This window comes from Acanthochromis polyacanthus, chromosome 23 (assembly GCF_021347895.1).
Source record: "Acanthochromis polyacanthus isolate Apoly-LR-REF ecotype Palm Island chromosome 23, KAUST_Apoly_ChrSc, whole genome shotgun sequence".
Classification (NCBI taxonomy): Eukaryota; Metazoa; Chordata; class Actinopteri; family Pomacentridae; genus Acanthochromis; species Acanthochromis polyacanthus.
Genome location: NC_067135.1, coordinates 22812207 through 22833373, shown reverse-complemented (window position 1 = coordinate 22833373; position 21167 = coordinate 22812207). Strand labels below are relative to the sequence as shown.

General features: G+C 40.9%; 1 protein-coding gene across 1 annotated transcript in view; it reads right to left on the bottom strand.

Annotated features, from left to right (window-relative positions):
- Window positions 1–21167, bottom strand: part of shroom4 (shroom family member 4) — a 93566-nt gene that overhangs the window by 10395 nt on the left and 62004 nt on the right. Inside the window, 2 exon segments of the mRNA XM_051944185.1 lie at window positions 3323–6212; window positions 15025–15243. Coding sequence (XP_051800145.1) covers window positions 3323–6212; window positions 15025–15243 — 3109 coding nt within the window.

Sequence of the window (21167 nt, the reverse complement as noted above, 5' to 3'; positions counted from 1 at the left end):
GCTGGAGTTCTAAAGAAAAATGTACAACTGATAAATCAGCTGACCGATATTTAAACATAATTTATTTGTACAGAGCATAATGCAGAAAAAAATGTTTGGGATTATTTAGAAATAGTGTCGTCATTCTTTAATGTCTGCAGTACATGTAGCAGAGTGTGGTGCGGAGTCAAGCGGTGGCTTCACAGTAAACTGGTAACAGGTTTTTTGATATACAGGGTCTCCCTGAAGTCTGGACACGTACAAAATCTCATTAACTATAATTGTTTTTGTCTCCACATATTAAATACAGCGTTGTCAAAAGAAGAAAAGTTGAACTGGTACTTCTCACATGAAGGATACACATATCGAGAGTTTAATGCACATCATCCAAGGAGGATTCCACTTGGCTTTTCCAAAGCGGCGAAGTTGGTTAAAATGTTGAAAGAAACAGGCAGCGTCGTGGACAAACACCATTCTACACGACCAAATGTTTCAGCCGAAACTAAAGAATTGGTCATGGCTAAAATTCATGCTAGTCCCAAAAAAAAAAAAAAAAAAATCACTTCCTTAACCCCAACTCCAACCTATCTTTCAACTCTTTCTTCTGTCAACAAAGCCATATTTAATCTGTGGAGGCAAAGAAATTATAGAGTCTGAGATTTCCTATGTGTCCAGACTTTAGGGACACCCTGTATGCTGCAGATGCTAAAACTCAAAGCGATTTAGAAGGCAGATTTTATGTGATAAAGACATAAAAGAAATGTAATTCCACCAATAACACCAACCTAATATGTAAATAAGAGCTTATTTATGTAACAGATTGATATCAGATAATGCTGTTAATTGCTACATGATCAAAAAAATTAGTAGATAAGCAGCTAACTGCCTACTATTTTGATAATGTATCTTATCATTTACAGCATTTTTAGAGCATTAACACTTAAAATTTTTCACTTTCTTCTTCTCAAATGTGAGGATTTGCTGATTTTCTGCATTTTACATCTTTGCAAGGGGAAAATCTTTGGACTCTGTGGTGCTGATTGGACAAAACAAGACATGTAAAGACATCTGACAGACATTTTTCATTATCTTTTAAAATATTTTCACTATTTTTTTGATTACCACAGAGAATAATAGTAATCATAATAAGTCTGTATAGTGTGTTGGACCTGGTTATGACTCATAATGAACTCATTGCACTCTCAGAGTTACAGCAGAAAGTAGACACACACTGAGCGGCGTAGACAAGCTGCACAAACACACCAGTGGGCTCCACACACACACTATGCTAGATATTTTCTGACCGTCTGCGATGCAAATCAGAACATTCAGATGGTATTTTCGTTGGCATGATCGGAGGCGAATTTTGCATATTTGGCCGTCACGCGCAATAAAATCCATCAAATGGTAACAACTGATAATAAGCTCTATTTCACAAGCACCTTTAGACACATAAATTCACTGTCTTTTGGGGTTTCAAGCGGCAATAAAGACCCCCTCCGATGAAAATGATGTTATTCACCTTTTCAACATGTCCATAATTAATCATTAAAATAATCATTAATTGCAGCACCAACAATCCAACTGTGCAAATTATTACTCCATAACACTGCTTCTGTTTCTTGGCATTTGCACTAATAGTATTTATAGCTGACATATTACACGTCGGCCAACTGCTCTTTCCAACAAAAAAAGCAGAAAACTCAGCTTTAATCCATCACTTCTTTGTCCAGGTTCAACAAATAAAACCAAACTACTAAAATAATTGTGAAACTATTCACATATTCCAACTGACAAAACACACACTGCAAATTCAGAATATGAATGGTCGTTGTGAATGTGTTTCATTTAGATGATAATGGACACTGTGCACGCAATGTTTTCTTCCCTGACCTTTACAAAATGAATGTCTAGTGGGAAAAAGGCAGATCGCATCAAAGTGTGGGATTAATGTTCATGTAATGAGGTGGGACATAAAAAATAATTTAATCCGAGCGTGTAATTTGGCCAAAAACAATTGGAGGGAGTGATTTGAAAACACAGCTGGGCTTCTTTAATGGGAGCTGACTGAGTGACAGACCACAAATAATAACAGCAGCCACTTACATTTCTATATTTTCACATTCTGTTTCCAAAACACACACACACACGCTGGAACACCTCAATGAATGAACCTCATTTATTGTGTGTGGATCTGCGTTTTAATGTTATAATGCATGTTTGCACTGATACATTTCTGGTAGGAGTTCGTCACATGCGTGTGCTTCTATACACATAGTATGTTTCTCTTTGCACATATCTAGCACATCTGTTACCATTAGAGATTTTGGACGCGGGGTTATCACCGTGGCATCAAATCAGCAACCCTAGATTTGAAAATGATCCCAACGTGGACAAGGCCAGAGTTTAAAAACACATAGGAACAACATAACAATGTCAGCGTGAAACAAGTATCTGCTGAGCTGATCGTACATTTAGTCCGAAACACATGTCATCTCGGATGCTCGGTGTCAAACGATGAGGGTACTAATCGACTGGAGTTCACAGGAGGTACAACAGTTCAGACGAGGGGCTGCACCCCCTGCCAGGAGTCTCGAATCACTTTGCGGCAAAGATGTAACCTAACGCTGCTATTATCGCTGACACAAGTGTCCGCCGCTGTTGCCCAATCTCCCTCAGTTCCGTGAACTATTTCAATGATCCGCAGAATTTTCAATGAGAACTTCAGACTTTGACCACATGCAGGATGCGAAGTTCAACTTCAAACCGACCGTTCAAACCACGGAGCGCTTGGACCGAGTGGCCACTTAGCTCCAGCATCCAAATGTGGCCACTTGATCCCTTCTGGTGCTGTTTGAAAGAATCGAGATAGTTTTCAGTCTCCAGTGGTCATTTCAGCTCGGTTCAAAACCACAGTCTGATTTCAGTGAATTGCAAAGTTTATCTTTCACTCTGAAAGGCGTTACTTGGTTTCAGTGCTGCTGTTATTTAACTTAGCAGGCCTGCAGCTGGAATGGGTTTTGAAGACAGCAGACTTGTAAATATGCTGGTTATGGAAACAGTTAGAAGCTATTACATGATTATATATAGCAGGACAGATGCCTTGAAAGAATTTTCCTTGAGCACAGAAAGTAATTTGTCAGTGCTGACAACAGCGTATTGTTGCAGGCCCCTTATCAGTCCTCACAATTCTACTGTTTGAAAACACATGTAATACTAAAAATCCCAGAAAGATGACTATCCAGCTTCCCACTGAGTATGGCAACCCTTAATTCTTCCATAAGCCCTGATAAATGCAGAGTGTCTTTCTTCCCTGATGAAACTAAGCGAGCAGCATTCTTACCTCTGTGGGTGTGTAGCTCCTCGCTGTGTATCCCTGATGTAGAGGTTGCTGGTTCTCCAACAGCTGGGAGGGAGTGTTGACTGGATGAAAAGCCGACCGTGGGACTTGATTCTGGGTTTGGCCATGGGAGAACACCTGAGGCTTGGGCTGGAAGTTATGGAAGTTGTCGTTGTGCTGGAAGTCTTGGTTTCTGTCCTTGATGCCAGAAGTGCCATAAAACTCTTGATGGGAGTTGAGCTGAGAATTTTCTTCCCTTTCCTTCTCTCGTTCTCTCTCAAGCTCTTTCTCTCGTTCTTTGAGTCTTTCCTTCTCTCTGACTACCTCCATCTCTTTTTCCCTTTGCAGCCCCAGTTCCCTCTGCCTCTCCCTCTCCCACTGCCTCACCCTCTCCTCTCGTTCCCTCTCCCGCTGAATCTCCCTCAGCCTTGCACTCTCCTTTTCTAGTTCCCTCATTTGTCTTTCCTTCTCCTGTTGCCTCTCCCTTTCTCTTAGCCTCTCTTCCCGTTCTCTTTCCCTTTCCCTCTCTTGTTCCCTCTCCTTCTCTTTCTGCCTCTCCCTGAAGTTACTCACAGACTGCCTCCTGGCCTCCATAGCGTTTGGAAGCAGGGCATTTTCCTGCTTAAGTCCTCCTTGATATGAGTATCTCCTTTGGGCTGGATGCTGATCCAGCTCTCCCCCCTGGTGCTCCAGATGGTCGGAGGTTTTCTTCTGCCTGCAACTCGACAGACTCAAAGCATTTGGCACGGACATGCCTTTGCTAGTCGCCTCAAAAAACTTCATTCTATCTGCAAATGGAAGGATATCCGACTCCTCCATTCGAGAGCATGAAGAGGAGCGACTGTAGGAGGAAGTGGATGAGGAGGTGAAGGAACAAACCCCGTGACGTGACCCCGTGACCCCTAATACCCTCTCACCCGAGACTCCATGTCGTCGATCTGGATCAGGTTCAGGCTGAAGTTTATGCTCAGGGGTCCAACGCCATCGCCGGGCCTTACCAGCAGGAGCTGGTTCTTCTACAACTCGGATGCCTAGACCAAAACTAGGCACACCTGGGTCTAGAATTTGAACAGACTTGGAGATGTTGTTGCTCTGAGGGTAAGCTGTGGACTGCAAGACATCATGGTTTGATTTATTCGAGTTGTTTGATGTCTTGACTGCTGAGGAGCTCTGGGAATCTAGGGGAACAGCAGGGAAGGCAAATGCAACTTTGGCATTCTTATCCTGTGCAGGCAGGTCTGGTTCTGGTCCTTCTTCACTGAGGTCTGGGTCCTCCTCTTCCTGGACAGTTTCTCCACTACAGAGCAACCCTCCTGGGCCACGACTACGCTGAAGCTGGGCCTTTTTCCTCTGAATCTCATTGCGAAGATTAGTAGCAAAACGCTCACTGCGACGACGGTTCCGTCGATGGTTTCTGGATGAGTTTGACTTTTTCATGACTGCCTCTCCATCTACACCCTCCTCCTTTCTCCCGCCACTTCTACCCCTCTCCCCTGCTCTTTGTTCCTCCAGGAGAGTGTCCACACTGGCAGCAGCACTAAGAGGCACAAAGTCACTCTCCAGTATTGTGTCAGAGCTCAATCTTTCCTGCGTTGATGATTTTGTGGGTTCCACTGGTACACTTACAGAGCGGCCCCATGAGATGTGATGATGAACTGGTGAGGCAGAACTGCCATTTACATTAATCTCTTCCAGCCTTTCACCTGAATATCCATCGTCACCGTCCAAGAACACAGATCCAGGAGTTGAGCATCGACTGCCTCCCCATTTGTGTGATGGTGCATTAAGGTGGTTGTGAGAAGCTTCCTGGTCTTCTGTGGCGGGTTGGAGTGAAGAGTGGGACCACTGACTGCTACAAGGGGACAAGGAGGGATCTGACACGTTTGACAGACTGTAAGGCTCCAGTGAAGGGCTGTCCCTGTTGAACTGCAATAACTGAAGTTGTGTAGCTAGTAGCTTCTCAGGCGCGCTGTGCCGGTGCAGTCCAGAAGAGTGCTTTGTCTGGGAGCGTGTGATCGCCCCTTGAGCCTCTAAAGAGGATTCGGCAGGTAAAGATGAAGGACCAGAGGGGATTGTAGGGACTGGGGAGACTGTCACTGAGTCAGAGAGGTGATCTGAGGTGGTCTCTGACTTGTAGTCTTTATTAGCACCGGTCTCACATCTGATGTGTCTTTGGATATAATGCGAGTCTACACTTTCCTCTTTGAAACTCTCGGTTTGATCACCTTCTTCTGACACAGGGATGCCATTAGGAAGTCCTGATTCAACATTCAGAGAGGACTTGTTTTCCTCAAAATAACAAGAAACACTGGAGTTTTCGATAGGAGCTGAAGCGCAACGTTGGCTGGCAGCATTAGGGTGGCTCCGGGTGGCCCTAAAACTATCCTTCCTAGTCGGAGGCTGAGGGGGGTTCATCTTTCTGTCTGCTCCCCTTTCTCCATTTCTTACAATCTCAACATCTACCCTCCGCTCCTGCTCATAACAGCAGGATGAAGGCCTCTCTTTCACCTCGACATGCCTCGGTCTTGGCCTCGTCAGGGATCTGGACTTGTGTGCAATCAGCTGCGCCTCATCTGGGGCCTCACCAGATGACCTGCTGTCACCTTGACAAGTCGGCCCCAGGCTCTGGAGGAGGTTATCCATGGAGCAGGCTTCTCCGGGCCTTAGTGGCACCGTGGCGTAGTCTGATGTGTTCGAGCTGGCCGAGAAGGAGCTGTAGGCAGAGTCTCTCTTGTTGTTGAAGAGGGTTGGGTCGACGGGTGAATTATGGGAGTCGGAGTACGGCTGTGTGGTGGGCGTCGGAGTGTCCAAGCTCTCCATGGAGCCCAGAGAACTGCTTCGGTCGGTGGAGGAGTAAGGCCTGGACAGCTGACCCCACTGCATGGACAAGTCACTGCAGAGAGACAAAGACAAAGGACAACTTAAGTATTGAAACTATTGCCTTTGGATGTGTTACAGACTAAATCAGTAAACTTGTGTCACCTTGAATATGGAACGTTTATAGTCTCCTAATTGAACATTAAACACAACCTTTCTCCTGGAGAGCTGGGATGTAGAAACTGTAGAAAAACTTTAATCAAAATCAAAGTCATTTCTAATGTCCCCAGAGCAAAATTCACATGGGTTTCCTTCTAAAAAGTGTAATGTTACTTCTTGATTGACAAAACAGTTCATGCTTTTCCAAAATACATACAACAAGGCATCGTCAATTTTCGACTGGAAAGTTGTGAAACATATACAGTATATTTTCCTGAGACACAACATTTCAACCGTACAGCTGGGGAATCTGTTTTCTATCAGTGCTGAGCCGAAGATCCACGGCAGCCTCATGTGTTTTTAAAGCCCCTTGGAGGAAGCTTCTTTAGGCGGAGAGAGATTTCCTCCTCATCAACTCCCACTGCCCGGAGTCACAATCTCTAAGTCATCCCTTGATTCCTCTCATCCTCTTTCGTCTTCCCTTTTCATTCCTCTCTTCCGTTTTCGGATTCTTCTTGTCGCATCTCCTTTACATCAAATGCAGGTTCATTCCAAAACGATACCCGCTTTCAGAAAGATGCGCTATTTTAAAAAATAGATTCCTTTCACTGCATATCCGGTCAGTTAATGATATGACATGGGAGTAAATGGGACCAGATCCAGAAAGAATAAAACTATTTCATTTTTATATCCCCAAATCACAAATTTGTCTTGGATGTTCTTACAATCTGTACAAAATACAGTACGACTGAGTTAAACACCCTAGATTTAGATAAAGAAGGATCCCACCATAAACTTTTTAACTGGAATAAAAAAAGGGAAAAACTGATAATGAGAGGCAGATGAGGAATGGGGCAGACAGAGATGCAATAAATGTCATACATACTGTAAATCAAATGTTGCTCAACAGGCTAAACTGCCTGTCACAGGTCAGAGTCAAACCCAGGACACTGTGACCGAGCTACAAATCTTTCAGTCCATTTTAACTTTCAACTGTTTATTAAGACACATAAGTGACCCCAGAATCAAATAGAAAGCACAAAAGAATTCCCAGCAATCTCAACTTCTTGGACAAAACCATATGAGATGAAACAACAGGGAGCAAAACGACACTTCAGGGAGAAGCGATAAGAAAATACATTTCACACATATTGGCGATCAATATTAACTCCAGGCGGTCAGGGCACCCGGCGTTCTTGTGCTTGGTTCAAATCCAGCCTGTAAAGGCCCCAAAAACAATCTGCAGACGTTTTATTGCGGTATTTCTTTTCCCTATAAAGAGGAGAGAGTGGTCACTCACTCTTTGTATTTCTTTGGTGTCTTATTCAAACAATGGGGAAAGTTGCCAAGGAGACAGAGGAGGGCTCGCAGAGGAGTGAAGTTTCTGAGGGGCTTTGATCTCCAACCACCAGCAGACTATCTCCAGGCTGTTTCTGTGGTATTTATGGCTTACAATTCATGCTTTAAACATCCAAAAACTGATGGGGTTTGTTACATTGGTAAAACATGCAACCACAGCTTATTCTTGTCAAAAATAAACCTTTGTACTCTTGCAGTCAAACTTCTATAGGTCTTTTGTTCATGCGTACTCTTATCATTAGGCTTTCTTCAGGTATAATTCATGAGGTTCCTCAAACAAGCATGTTTTCACTTGGTATAAATCACGTCCGTTTCATATTACATGAGCAATGCCACTGGTGTGTATTTAAAAAACGATGCATTTATTAAAGTTTGTGCAATATAAAAAAATGAGTTAGCTTGTTAAAGCTTGACAATGCATTCAAGATCAAGTTGCATTTACTCTGCAGTGGAGACTTAAAATCAATCTGAATTTCAACTTCATTGCACAAAAATGAAGTACTGATAGAAATCAATTGATGAAAGGTTGAATTGCAGCTGATGAACTTCACCCCAGAGGTTAAAAAGTACCAGGTTTACTGCATGTAAATCGTACTGACAGCTTCATTAATTGCTAATTTGTTAGGGAATTTGCAACTGAGACGCATCTTGTAGTCAAAATCAGCTTTTAGATCTTACATCTTTTCGTTCATAGGGTGCTTACATGGGTTTTGGTCAATGAAACTGACACAAAGTCCTTAGTACACAGAAAATCTGTGCACAGATTCTAATATTTTGATATCTACATTACTGTTTAAAAGCTTGGGGTCACTTAGAAATGTCCTTATTGTTGAAATTGTTGTTCATTTATTCAATGAAGATAACATTAAATGAATCAGAAATCCAGTGTAGATGTTGTTAATGATTATTCTAGCTGGAAATGGCTGATTTTTAATGGAATATCTCCATAGGGGTACAGAGGAATATTTCCAGCAACCATCACTCCTGTGTTCTAATGCTACATTGTGTTAGCTAATGGTGTTGAAAGGCTCATTGATGATTAGAAAACCCTTGAGCAATTATGCTAGCACATGAATAAAAGTGTGAATTTTCATGGAAAACATGAAACTGTCTGGATGACCCCAAACTTTTGGACGGTAGTGTATAAATGGAGGAAGTTTTTTTGTGCTTTTGCTCTGTTGTTTTGTGATGTTTTTGGACCAATATTGTACTGAAATGTGGGGGAAAAGTAAGTTTTACACAACATGGAGAACTGCTGTTTGTGCATGCCTGCATTTCAAACTCATGGCATGTTAAAAGTGATATTGAAATTGTACAGAAAAGTGAGCAGACATGTCAGTCAGTCAGACATGAAGCTGACATGTTCAGCTACCGTCAGATTAATAAGAACCAGAGCTTGTCTGAAAGGCTTGAGCGTCTCCAGAAGAAGCTTGTTTCAGCTGGGAAAAAAACGTTTATGTGGACACGCTCTGACTAGTGGGGAAAAATGCGTCACTATCTGCATGAGAAAATGGTGTTTGAAGGAAGTGAGCAGTGAATGAGAAAGGAGAGGCTTCTGTATAGATTTGACCTGGGTGACAGTGGGAGGAAGAGAGGAAATGAGACAGGAGCTGGACAGGAAATGACAGTCGCTCCTGTCCAATCACATGGCAATGCGGAACATGTGAGCGAGAGGATGCACACGGATGCAGCAGCACCCAGCTGGACATGTGAGATGATCGGATTAATCCTCTGTGTGTCACTAAATACAGGCACGTATTTGTGTGTGAGTGCAAGTAAACTTTTCTTTTCATGGTTGTATCTTCTGCTTACACGAAGACACACACTTATTGAAGTTATGAACACACACAGAGGCGTTACAAAGTGTCCCTCTCCTTCACACAAACACAGTTTATTGAATGTCTTCCTCTCTTTGTCCACATGTTCTGGGAGTCACATGCCATTGTCCAGAGGTATGCCGGGAGCTGCCTCCTCATCAGATGCTGTGTGTGTGTTTGTGTATGATGAGATCGGCCAATAGAAACTGTGGGAATTAGAAACCCACTCATTCTAGTGCACGCACACACACACACACGCACACACACACACACACACACACACACACACACACACACACACACACACTATGTTTTTCTATATTTGTGGGGACTTACCATTGACTCCCATTCATATCTAACCCCTAACCCTAACCCAGACCAAAACAATGGCTAACCCTAAAGAAACGTTTTTGCACTTTTACTTTTTTCAGTAACAACAACATGGCCAAGAAAACACTGTTTAAACTTGTGAGGACCAAAATGAGGTCCCCACAAGTGACATAGTTTTCGGATTTCCTGCAGTTGTGAGGACATTTGGTCCCCACAATGTAGCAAATGCTAAAAGACACACACACACACACACACACACACACACACACACACACACACACACACACACACACACACACACACACACACACACACACACACACACACACACACACACACACACACACTGCTGTGTAATCCACATGGGACTATTAAATCTAATGTTGGTACATTATATCACTGATTCCTATCAAAGGGAGAACAGTGCAAACACCAGCGTTCCACGGGGCTGGCAAACAAAGACACGAAGGCTATTTTTATTGTGAGTCAATATACAGACGGTGGGGACTTCCTCTTACTTTATGGTGAGATCATGCTGTAACACAAAGAAAGAACATGACTTCTTTTTATTCAACCTGACTGAGTCATTCAGTCATTTGTCCTCGTGTCACAGTGAACAGAAACACCCTTTGTTATATTTAGAGGTGAACGGGTGATTGGTGAACAATCAAATAATGAAAAATTACAAATATTTGAAGCAGAAATACAAGATATCTCCTCATTTCTGCTCCTTAGTTGTAAGAATTCGCCTTTTTCCTCGTTTTATTGAATAATGAACTAAATATTTTGACAGTTTATTGCTCAAAAAAGGGAATGAAGCAGTCACATTATTTAAACAGAATGCTTTTTTGAAGAATTAAAGTCACAAATACTTAAATTATTACTTAGAGCTGCGAACATGCACATTTAGTTGACAAAATGTTAAAACACCGCTACGCTCGCAAGTCAGCTCCAGAATTATTAGTATTTTATTAAATTACAATGCTGTTTAACTGATTTTCCAACATAGCAAGGTAGAAATAAAGGTTGTATGTGGGCTGTGTCGGATTAAACTAACACTATATTGTTAAATTATGCCCGATTTTTGACTGTTTACTGACAGTTTTCTTACTTTAAAGCTAGTCAACTGCTCTGAATTAGTATTATGAACATCCATAGTTGGAACTCTGGGTACATCCATTAGTATACAATGTGACTGTGAGCCATGGAAATCTTCTTGTGGCTGTTGGTTACCATTATTTTGCTTCTTGTATTAGTGTTACATTGCTGTATGCTGTAGCATTTTGTTATAATCATGTAGAAGTTTCACGAGCGTAGTTTCAAAATACACACAAAAAAAATCCCATAAATATGGAAAGCAGAAACTCCACGCAGCAACTTTGGAACAAAAATACTATTTAGATTTAAAAAAAACTCTTTATTAACATGTCAGCTAAACCAGATTCTTACCGTTGGGGCTCAGTGTAAAGACTGAAACTGATGTGAGTCACTCCAAAAAAAATCTAACTATGAATCAGGATCACACATGGCTCTCACAAGTTATTTTAGAACTTTTAGATGCTGTGGCGCAGACATTTTATGTCTTTCTTGGATCTCCAAACACCCTGATCTGGGCCGAAAATGCAAAAGTCTACATTTGAAACTAAATTAAGTGAATCTGAATGTACTATTCCTTCAGTCCGGATGTCACAGACTCGTCAAAGGTCGTGAATGATTCCAAAAACCAACAGCCATACTCAAAGAGCCGGTCACAGGGGGGATCTGATTGGTTATCGCTGTTTCATTACTCCTTACAGCTCTATAATGTTTAAATTTCATTTCATTCATTTCATTTATTATTTTATTTGAATGGGACAGTGCATATTAATGAACATACAATGATGTAAATATGCCAGATTTACCAGCAGGCCTACTGCGTGGGCGGCTTCATGGTAAAACGCGATGATATCACCTGTTTCCTGCCGATTGTTGGCTTTTGGAGGTGAAGTCACAGCGACCAAAAAATCCCCGACCAACGTCCTCTAGAGTCACAGAGTCACAGGGTATGACTCAAACCTACAATACGACGCACTCAGTGCTCGACTAAAACTGCACATGAGACGATTCTGGAAAAACCATCAACTGCATTTGGGAGTTTTAGTTTTTACTGTACTTGACACATAAGATGCGACAAATTTAGACTAAGCCGAGTCGCTTCTGATCCGACAAAGTACACAAAGTAAACCTGAGCACCTGAGTCACCAGTCATGCTGATTTCTGTCATTTAGTCCATCTAAAACTGCTCACAACTCAAAAGCAGCCAGCAAATACAGCATAGCATTTATCGCCATGATTTTTCCCTTTCATTGAAGTAATAAGATGACATTAGCCAGGGGGATGTAACCGCTCATAAACATGTCCTGGCTGGATTTCTGTAATTAACTGGTATTAAATTGTCCACTGTAGTCTCATGATTAATGTCAGCAAACACTGAACAGTTTGCCTAGGTATACAGTGTGCGCCAATGATGTCGGACCATCGGTCAAATCCGATTTGTGTACCAAAAGTCCGGTAAAACTTACTACATTACAGGTCTCATGTCCGGTGTAATTTTTTCCTGTAACCCCGAAGTTCCACATAATGCGATCGCGCCGCGCCGCGCCGCGCCGCGCCGCGCCACACAACGAAGCGCCACTGTCTTGCTCCGAAAGTCTAAGCACACAGCAAGCGCAGCGCAGCGGCGCGCCGTCCGGATGGGGAGGGCTGCTCCTCAGAGAGGCTCTCTTGTGAACAGCAATATCACGCGATAAAAATGCATGATATAAACAGAAAATAAATAAACCACACCTCATTTCGCTTCTACAAGGTCGCTCTGCTTGACCCAGCCACATTGCTCTGTGATTTATAGTACTTCTAGCATGGTTGAGTACATGATTTATGTTTTGATCTCAAATGAGTGCTTTTCTTTATCCAATAGCTAATTTTGTATTGGTTTATTCTATACAAAAATGGTAATTTCTCTTCGCCCATGGGGTCGTGTTGTATCTGGGACATAATTAATAAAGTAATAAATTTGTATAACAATTATTAAAATTAAATTATACATCAACTTTTGGTACATTTGTGCATAAAATATTCGGTCCAGTAAAAACTGTTTCGGTCCAGTAAAAAATTACTGTTTACTGGTCCACGGTCCAGTAATAAATTGTGCCCATTCGCGCAGACTGGGTATAATAAACAAACAGCCTATTGATCGATTAGAAAAATTAGAATTAGGCCAAATAATGTATCATCTTTCCAGCAAAAAGTGGCTTGTATCATTGAAAACTGTTTAAAATCTTTATTTTCTGCATTCTACTTTATGTATTGGTCAAGGACCGAGCATAAACACATTAATCTGATCGTACCAGACTTAGCTACTCGCTAATATCCATCCACCATCCCCATCAGGTAGGGACAACAGTAAATATAAAATAAAAAATACCCCTCTAATGTACTAAATGGAAATAAGATGACACAACCAAGCATCGACACAGCACGAAGCAACTCCCACCACACATACAGCATACACACACTATGCAATCGGTATATAAACATAACACAAACATCAGGGTGACATGAAGATAAAAACGCAATAACTTGGTGTAATGACACACCATTTATTACACTGTATATTCCACTTAGTTTCATACATTTATCCTAATACTGTTTCTTCTTGTGTTTACATTTTTAGGACATATTTTTCTATTTATGTTTATCTCAAGATTTTGTACTGTTTATACTTCTGACTTTGAATGGGAGCTACTGTAATATCAGCACTTTCTCCTCAGGAATCAATAAAGCATTTCTGATTCTGACATGACATTTGTGATTAATAATGTCTGAAAAAAATCTAAATATGTTTTCAAATCATCATAAAGCTTAATTAGTTTTTGTAAATTAAGTATCTTTTGGTTTTAAACTGCTGAAAAATAAGCAATGTGCTCACATTATTTGGCATCCAAAGAAGTTGCTAAGGGTATTTTTTTCTAGTTTTATATTCTAAACATAATCTATTTACTAATAAAATCAAAAGACAACACCATAATTCACTGTCTGTAACTTTCCTCATATAAGGAAGCTTCACAACATATGAATAAACCAGTCTGGGGTCACGGAAGTAACAGAAGCCTGTGTGGCAGATGACACTGATGACTTCTGCACTGGTCAATCTGAGTTTTGGTTTACTTTGAGACTATAAAATAAACAATTTTATCCTTTAAAAAAACTACATGTAACAAACTTTCATTTTCCCATGACTTGCGTGGTTACTACAAAATGCAAACCATACTTTTGAACATGATAACACCCAATCCATGCTTTTTAAATTATTATAAATAAAACGAGATGCCTGACAGCCACTTGAAGACGTTCATTACTTCAAGCTGAAGGACAAAATAGGACACAAGTTTAGGAATATTGTCCTTCAAAAACAACTATTTCAACAAAGGAGTTTTCTTTTTATAATGTTGTGTTGACAAATGTGTCGGGCAGCAATCCAGCGGGCCTGAGGTGGGGATCACTTTAACATTTGCTCAAAGCATTCTCACATTCTTTCTAGAAAGGTAAACTTTTCCAGGACAATTTATCTAGGTGTGTGTGTGTGTAAATTTTAAAATTCAATCCAAAAAAAAATATCACAATCTTATACAATTCTAAGGGTTTTATCAAGAATAAAACAATAAAACCAAACAAAAAAATATGGACATAATACAGCAGTGACTGGAAGAGTACACCAGGCTCAGATAATGTTAGCACATCGCTTGTTTTTTTTTTTAGCAGTTTAACACCAAAAAAATACTCAGTTTACAACAACTACTGAGGCTTTCTGATAACATGAAAACATGTTTAGATTTTTCAGACATTTTTCATCACAAGTGTGGCATAAGAATCTGAAATACCTTTCTGATCTCCGAGGGTACATTGCTCATGTTGCTCCCATTCAAAGTCAGAAATATACGCAGTACAAAACGTCTGTGACCTACCTGAGTTAAAAATCAATAGACTGGTGAATCATACGCCTTTCTAAAGGCCTGACTGCAAATGTTTGATAGTCCAGCACTGGTCCACCATCTTGCTTTACTGAATAAATCCTGCTGTGACGTGTTTACGACAGCCTGAGTTTCCTCGTGAAAGTGCAAATCAAGAGCAGCGACAGCTCTGAGGTTTATGAGGCGGAAGCGGGTGCATTATGCGTCATCTCACCTGTTGTCAGTTGTGTGCCAGGGTAGTGAGTACTGTCCGGGGTGGAGCTGCATGGCAGACGGAGGTGGAGGTGGAGGAGGGAGTGGAGGGGAGTCGGTGGCGGGGAGGCAGGGCGGCAGAGGTGGAGGGGGAGGAGGAGGAGGTGGAGGGGGAGGGAGGGGGAGCTCCGGTAGCTTTGCCAGGTGCCAGGAGTGAGGCCTGATGAGAGGAACGCTGCGTCTGTGGAGGCGACAGGTTGAACAACAGGAGGACGATGAATTTCAGAAATTTTGTGATCAGAAATTCAGAATTTCTAGCTCTGAAAACACACCTTGAATTCCTTTGCAATGTTATTTTACTACTCATAACCCTTGTTTTCATACACTACAGGCCGACAGTTTGGAAGCAAGATCAAATTTGTACAAAAAAAGATCTTAGTTTCATTGGTGCAACAAAAGAAACATGATTATTATATAGTCACTCATCAGAATACATTTTTCTATCATTATCAGGCATTTGTATCTGTACTCTTGTTTCTTTACTCTGCTGTTTGAGATTTGTTGAGATTTTTGTATGCAAACTCTCAAACAGTCAAAGAGCTAAAGTGAATAATGCAAACTGTGATTCGTTTTTTTTTTTTTTTTACTTTTGCACTTAAGTTGTGGCTCTTGGAAATCATGTCAACCCCAAAACTAAGCCCTTCTTTTCTTCTGTTAACATTTATTCAGCAGTCGTCTGTTAACTTCAATGTATAACAAAATGTAAATGGAAGAAAATGGTGCATATGAATGGAAGTAAAGTCTCTTTATGCAGTAAATACATCCCAGAATCCATAGAATTCACACTGTTTTTCAAGAAAGGCACTGTGAACAGAAACTTGAAGTTGCTTCCAAACGTTTGGCCTGCAATGTATGATTGCTGATTGAATCTAAAATGTCGCAACAATTGTAAATAAGGCATGTTTTCCATTAACTGCTATGGAGTGAATGAACTAAACTGTGGACTGTGTACAGAAGGCTTCTACAAGAGGAACTAAATAAAACTTTGGGCACCCACTAGACAAAAATGGAGGCTCCAGGAAGTGTTTTCTATTCTGAAACTTGTAATTATACCTCCATGTCAATCAGTATTGTCCATGTTCCATGCCAACACAACAAAACACGTGGAAGCAGCTGACCAGTCGTGATGATTAAACCATCACTACATCAGTATTTATTCAGAAAAAGTGTATCCATCTTCCATTAACTGCTTTTCAAATAGTCAAAAACAATCTCAATCAAGCGTACAAATGCTTTTGGCACTCTTGAAAGCGCCTTCCCAAACTGAATGTGTATAAATTGAATTTCAAAGATTAGGAGCCAATCCAGTATTGCACCAAACCCGGTCTGGATACACTTGAGGGCAATTAGAGAGAATCCTAAATATGTTCAAGCTGAAGAGAACCCACACAGAGAGAGAACACAAACACCGTCAGATCTCTGTTGTTGAGGGGGTCATTAAACTCGATATAAACAAATTGACTGTTCATTGTGTTCTCACAGCACTTTGAGAAACGCACTTTAGCGCCGGCTGAGGATCAAATGAACATAAGTGAACCCTGAGGTTTTGCTAAAATGTAAAGAAGCTGCTATGGTGATGCATTTAACTACTCTGGGATACCTAAAGGATCCTTTTACCACCGATTTGAGCCAACATTTTTATTTTTTTTTGTCCAGATATGATTTACCCAGGCTAGATGGCTAAGATGACATCCTTATTTGTTACCACAGTTGTAAGTGTCTTGGAACATCAGGGCTGACATAAAAAGTAGCCCTACTGTGGCAGTTCCTTGCCAACCCAAATTCTGTGGAAACAAGTTGTTTGGACTTCCATTACATTGCCATTAAAAACTCATCCAGCATGTATAGCAAGTTCTCTGGCCTGTTCTAAAGCCAGACATTCCAGCATATCCCAAGATATTCACTAATTCCCTCAAACGGACTTCCGATTTCATGTGTTCGCCAGATTCAACTCGACCCCCTGCAGACAGAGTTCAAGACAGAGTGAGGAACAGAAAGACTGAAAACATCTCGAAATGAGGACCGGCCGGATATAAATGTAACCTTCTCTGAGACTGAATGGACCTTTATGGTGGTAATCACATCTTGTAGACTGAAACTCTGTTGGGACTACTGCTGCAGGATGGAAATAACTTGAACAAAGAATGGAAACTGCCTTAACTGCTGACTGGAGACCTGAGCTTAAATCAGGCAAGTGAGAAATGTGAAGATTTGCTAAAAAAAATCTGGCTGCCGAAGCATTCAGGTATCGAGTTTTAACTGGTAATAACCCCAGAGAATACAAAAGACAGATCAGGCCAATACAATTATTAGTCCTGTGACTTGACGTGACCTGGCGAAAATAATGATAAACAGAGCTTTGAAAGGGATATATTCAAATGTCAAGTAATTTCATGCTGAAAAACTGGGGATGGCACTTGAACTTTAGTGGTTGGAGATGTAATTTAGGTCTCCACTGACTTGGACTTGTCTTATCTGACTTGTCCTAATTAAACTGACACATAATTTTATTTGGAGTTGCCTCATTTGAGTTGAAACTGGACTTAGACTTGTCCAAACTGACTTGAGACACTGCCAGACTTACCTCGAGTATCTTGAGACTTGATTATTACTTTGAGACTTCATTTGGACTTGTCCTGAATAACCTTGTCTTGACATGGACTTAACTCTCATGTCCTTATGACTTCTCTTGTACCTGTTTGCTTTGAGGCCTATTAAGACTCAAACTTGACATAGACTTGTCTTGGTTGACTAAAGACTTGGCATGAAGTTGATCATGTTTGATTTGAAACCTAACAAGATTCATGTTTAGATTGACCATGTCTCGACTTAATTGTTTCTCGATTTGAATTTGTCACAACTGATTTTAAACTTGATTTTGACTTGGACTTGTCTTGTTTGACTGAAGATTAGGCTTAAACTCGTCCTAGTCAAACTGAAACATAACTTTACTTGGAGTTGCTTCATTTGAGCTGGAACTGAACCTAGACTTGTCCAAAGTGACTTGAGACACTACCAGACTTACCTTGAGTAACTTGAGACTTGATTTTTAATTTGCGGCTTTACTTGGACTTGTCTTGAACGACCTTGTCTTGACATGGACTTAGCTCTCATGTCCTTAAAACTTGTCTCGGATATGTTTGTCTTGAGGCTTATCAAGACTCAAACTTGACCTAGACTTGTCCTAAACGACCTGAGACTTAATCTAAACTTTTTTCTACTGATGCCAGATTTGACTTGGAGTCAAGCAGGATTTGAATTGGTGAGGACTTCGTACTGATCAGGATTGATTTGAAACCTTGAAGGACTTATGCTTGGTTTAGAATCATCTGGACTGAATTAATATTTGACACAAATATATTTCCATTGAGATCAATCAAGACTCAAAGTTGAATTGGACTTGGAATTGGTCTCAGTTGTCTATAGACTTGGCGGTTGGTGTTGATCATGTCTGATTTGAAACCTAACAAGACTCGTCATTCGACTGAATTTGTCTTAATTGTTGCGTGATATGAACTGGTCACAACTGATTTTAAACTTGATTTTGACTTGAACTTGTCTCAACAGATTTTTGTCAATTTACTCAAGATTTGAACTTTCCACAAAAGACATTAAAGCAACTCTTAAAACACCATAACTGGATTGCAAATTATTTCAAAAAGGTCTGCTGTTTAATTCTCAACAACAACTTAAACTGACAGCCATTAATGTCCTCAAGTACAAAAATGTAAAACGAGCCCATTCTGGGTATTTCTGAAAAAACATTTGGAGGCACAATTTTGGGAGAAGAATGCGGATCCTGGCACCACGAGGGAAAAGGAAAGGACCATTTCTGAGTATTATTGTTTATGATAAAGCAGGAGCAGGAGACCTATTTCCAAAATAAACACTCTAGTTTCCTGGTTCTGGCTCCTAAAGAGGGATTTCTATCTAAACCCACTGATTGTTCGACTCCACTGACAATGTCCTTAAATTATCCCCTGAGAAAGTTTATGTAGGGCCAGTGTATGTGCGTCTGCGACTGTATGTGTCTGCACGAACATGTGTGGGAACTATCCAAACTCGACCAGACAAAATACCATTATCGAACATACCACAAACATTAGCGGACCCCCTTCGCTGCCACCTCCCCTACTTCTCCAAGTTTGGCTTTCAGAGATTGATGACTGTGAAAATCAAAACAAACCATGTGACGCCAAAGTGAGATGGAGACGGAATGTACGATAACGAGAGAAACAACTCAAAAAAATGATAACAAATGTTCCAACTTGCAACCTAAGAATCTGATAGAGTGAGCAGCTGCACTATTTTGTGGCGATGCAGGGGAGAAGGGAAACGTTCTTCAAAAACCACATAACCAGTCACTTTTTTTTCCAAAATGCTGACAACAGTGCCTGAGGAGGGGTCATGTATCCCACAAACTTGGGGATTTACAGTTTGAAGCACTGCACCTTGTAAGTGGGAACAAAATGGTGATAATGGGGAAGCAGAGGAAATCTGATGTGTAAGAATGAAAGAAGGCAAAATCTTGTCTATTTCACCATAATACTGTGGTCATGTTTTGCAGTTGAACAACACGTTTTCCCAGAAGAATGCATAGAAAAGATTGGACGGATGCATTTATCCACCACAATAAGCATGATCTGAAACTCAAAAGACATCAAAACTAATGGTGAAACTTTTAAAGAGTAAGAAATTCTTAGATGTGTAAAAACATGAACCAAACAGTGTCAGTGGCTGTCACTAAATGTTGAAATGTGTGGTCATTGAAATGAGGTTAACACATTAAAAGTTGAATTTTAAGTTGATGATGTGACTTATAGCAAAATTAAACACCTCAGTATGGTATTAATCTAGATGCATTTTCACAAAAAAATGAACAGAAACATGCTTGGTGAGATGTCTTGGCCTAATTGAATTTGTAGGAAATTGAGACAGATGGTTTGTGTGGTTTTGTGGATGGGATCTCAGCATTAAGGAAGGCGTGTAAAGAACCGGAGCAGCCAAGATGTAACTGAGACTCTTCCTCTTTTGAATAGCTTGAGTTTAACCTCAAGTGCACACAAGCTTCCAACACATAAAGGAAACACACTCATTTCAGCTTTCTCAGGGAAAATCTGCTGCTCAGCTCCAACAAAGTCCGTGAAAACAACATCTGTCTTGGAGAGCAAAGTGTTAAAGAGGTTTCTAAGGCCTTTGTCAGGTCTACATTCAACAACATCCAAGGAGGCTCCATAAAGTGTGTGGCCCTTTCATTTATAGGACACAGGAAACACACTAGAGAACTTGCTGGTACTGTTCTTTTGGTCACAGAGAACCGAAATGGCACAATTTTATATTAACACGATCCAAAGAACTTTCCTGTTTCTGACACTGTAACCTAGTTGGCTACCTGTCTCAGCCGGCAACAACAAGCAAAGGGGAATCATGTGAATCATGTTTCTCTAAAAAAAATTCACAGGCGCACGGTGGATAACTGCATGGCCTTGACATGGAAACTGAGAAAATGAGATAATCAACCGCTGTTGTGGTAACGCTGCTGTGACTGTAACCAACCAGGAAATTTAATCAAAGTATGGGACACGGCGAACTGCTATTAATAAACAGCAGAAATTGATGTAGTTAAATTTAAATAAAGGTTGTAGTGACAGAGAGAAAGAAGAAGAGCTGGCAAGACTCTGCAGCAGTCAAAGGCCGAGATATTGTGAATTCCCTGTCTTGCAGCTCTGAATAAGCCTCTATGAAAGATCTGCTGGAATGTCCCACTTTAATGGTCAGAAACGGCAACAGCTGACTGATACCGCAAAGGTCACCGCGCATAATCTGAGTCACACACACAGTCTCGATACAGTACAGAGCAAATGCCAGACGGGCGGCCAGACAAACAGACTTGAACTCAATGCAGTCTCACAGATAAGGACAGAAACTTGTTGCAGTATATGATTCCGAGACGGGAAGAAGGACTCAGAACAGGGCGGTGATTATGCGGAGATTCCAAACAAAAACGACTACAAGTTTGAATGAGTTTGTGTAGCAGGATGTGGGCGAACAAAGTGGAACAACCGCTCCCAAGTGTTGACTCCACAATGAGCCAGAAGATGCAAA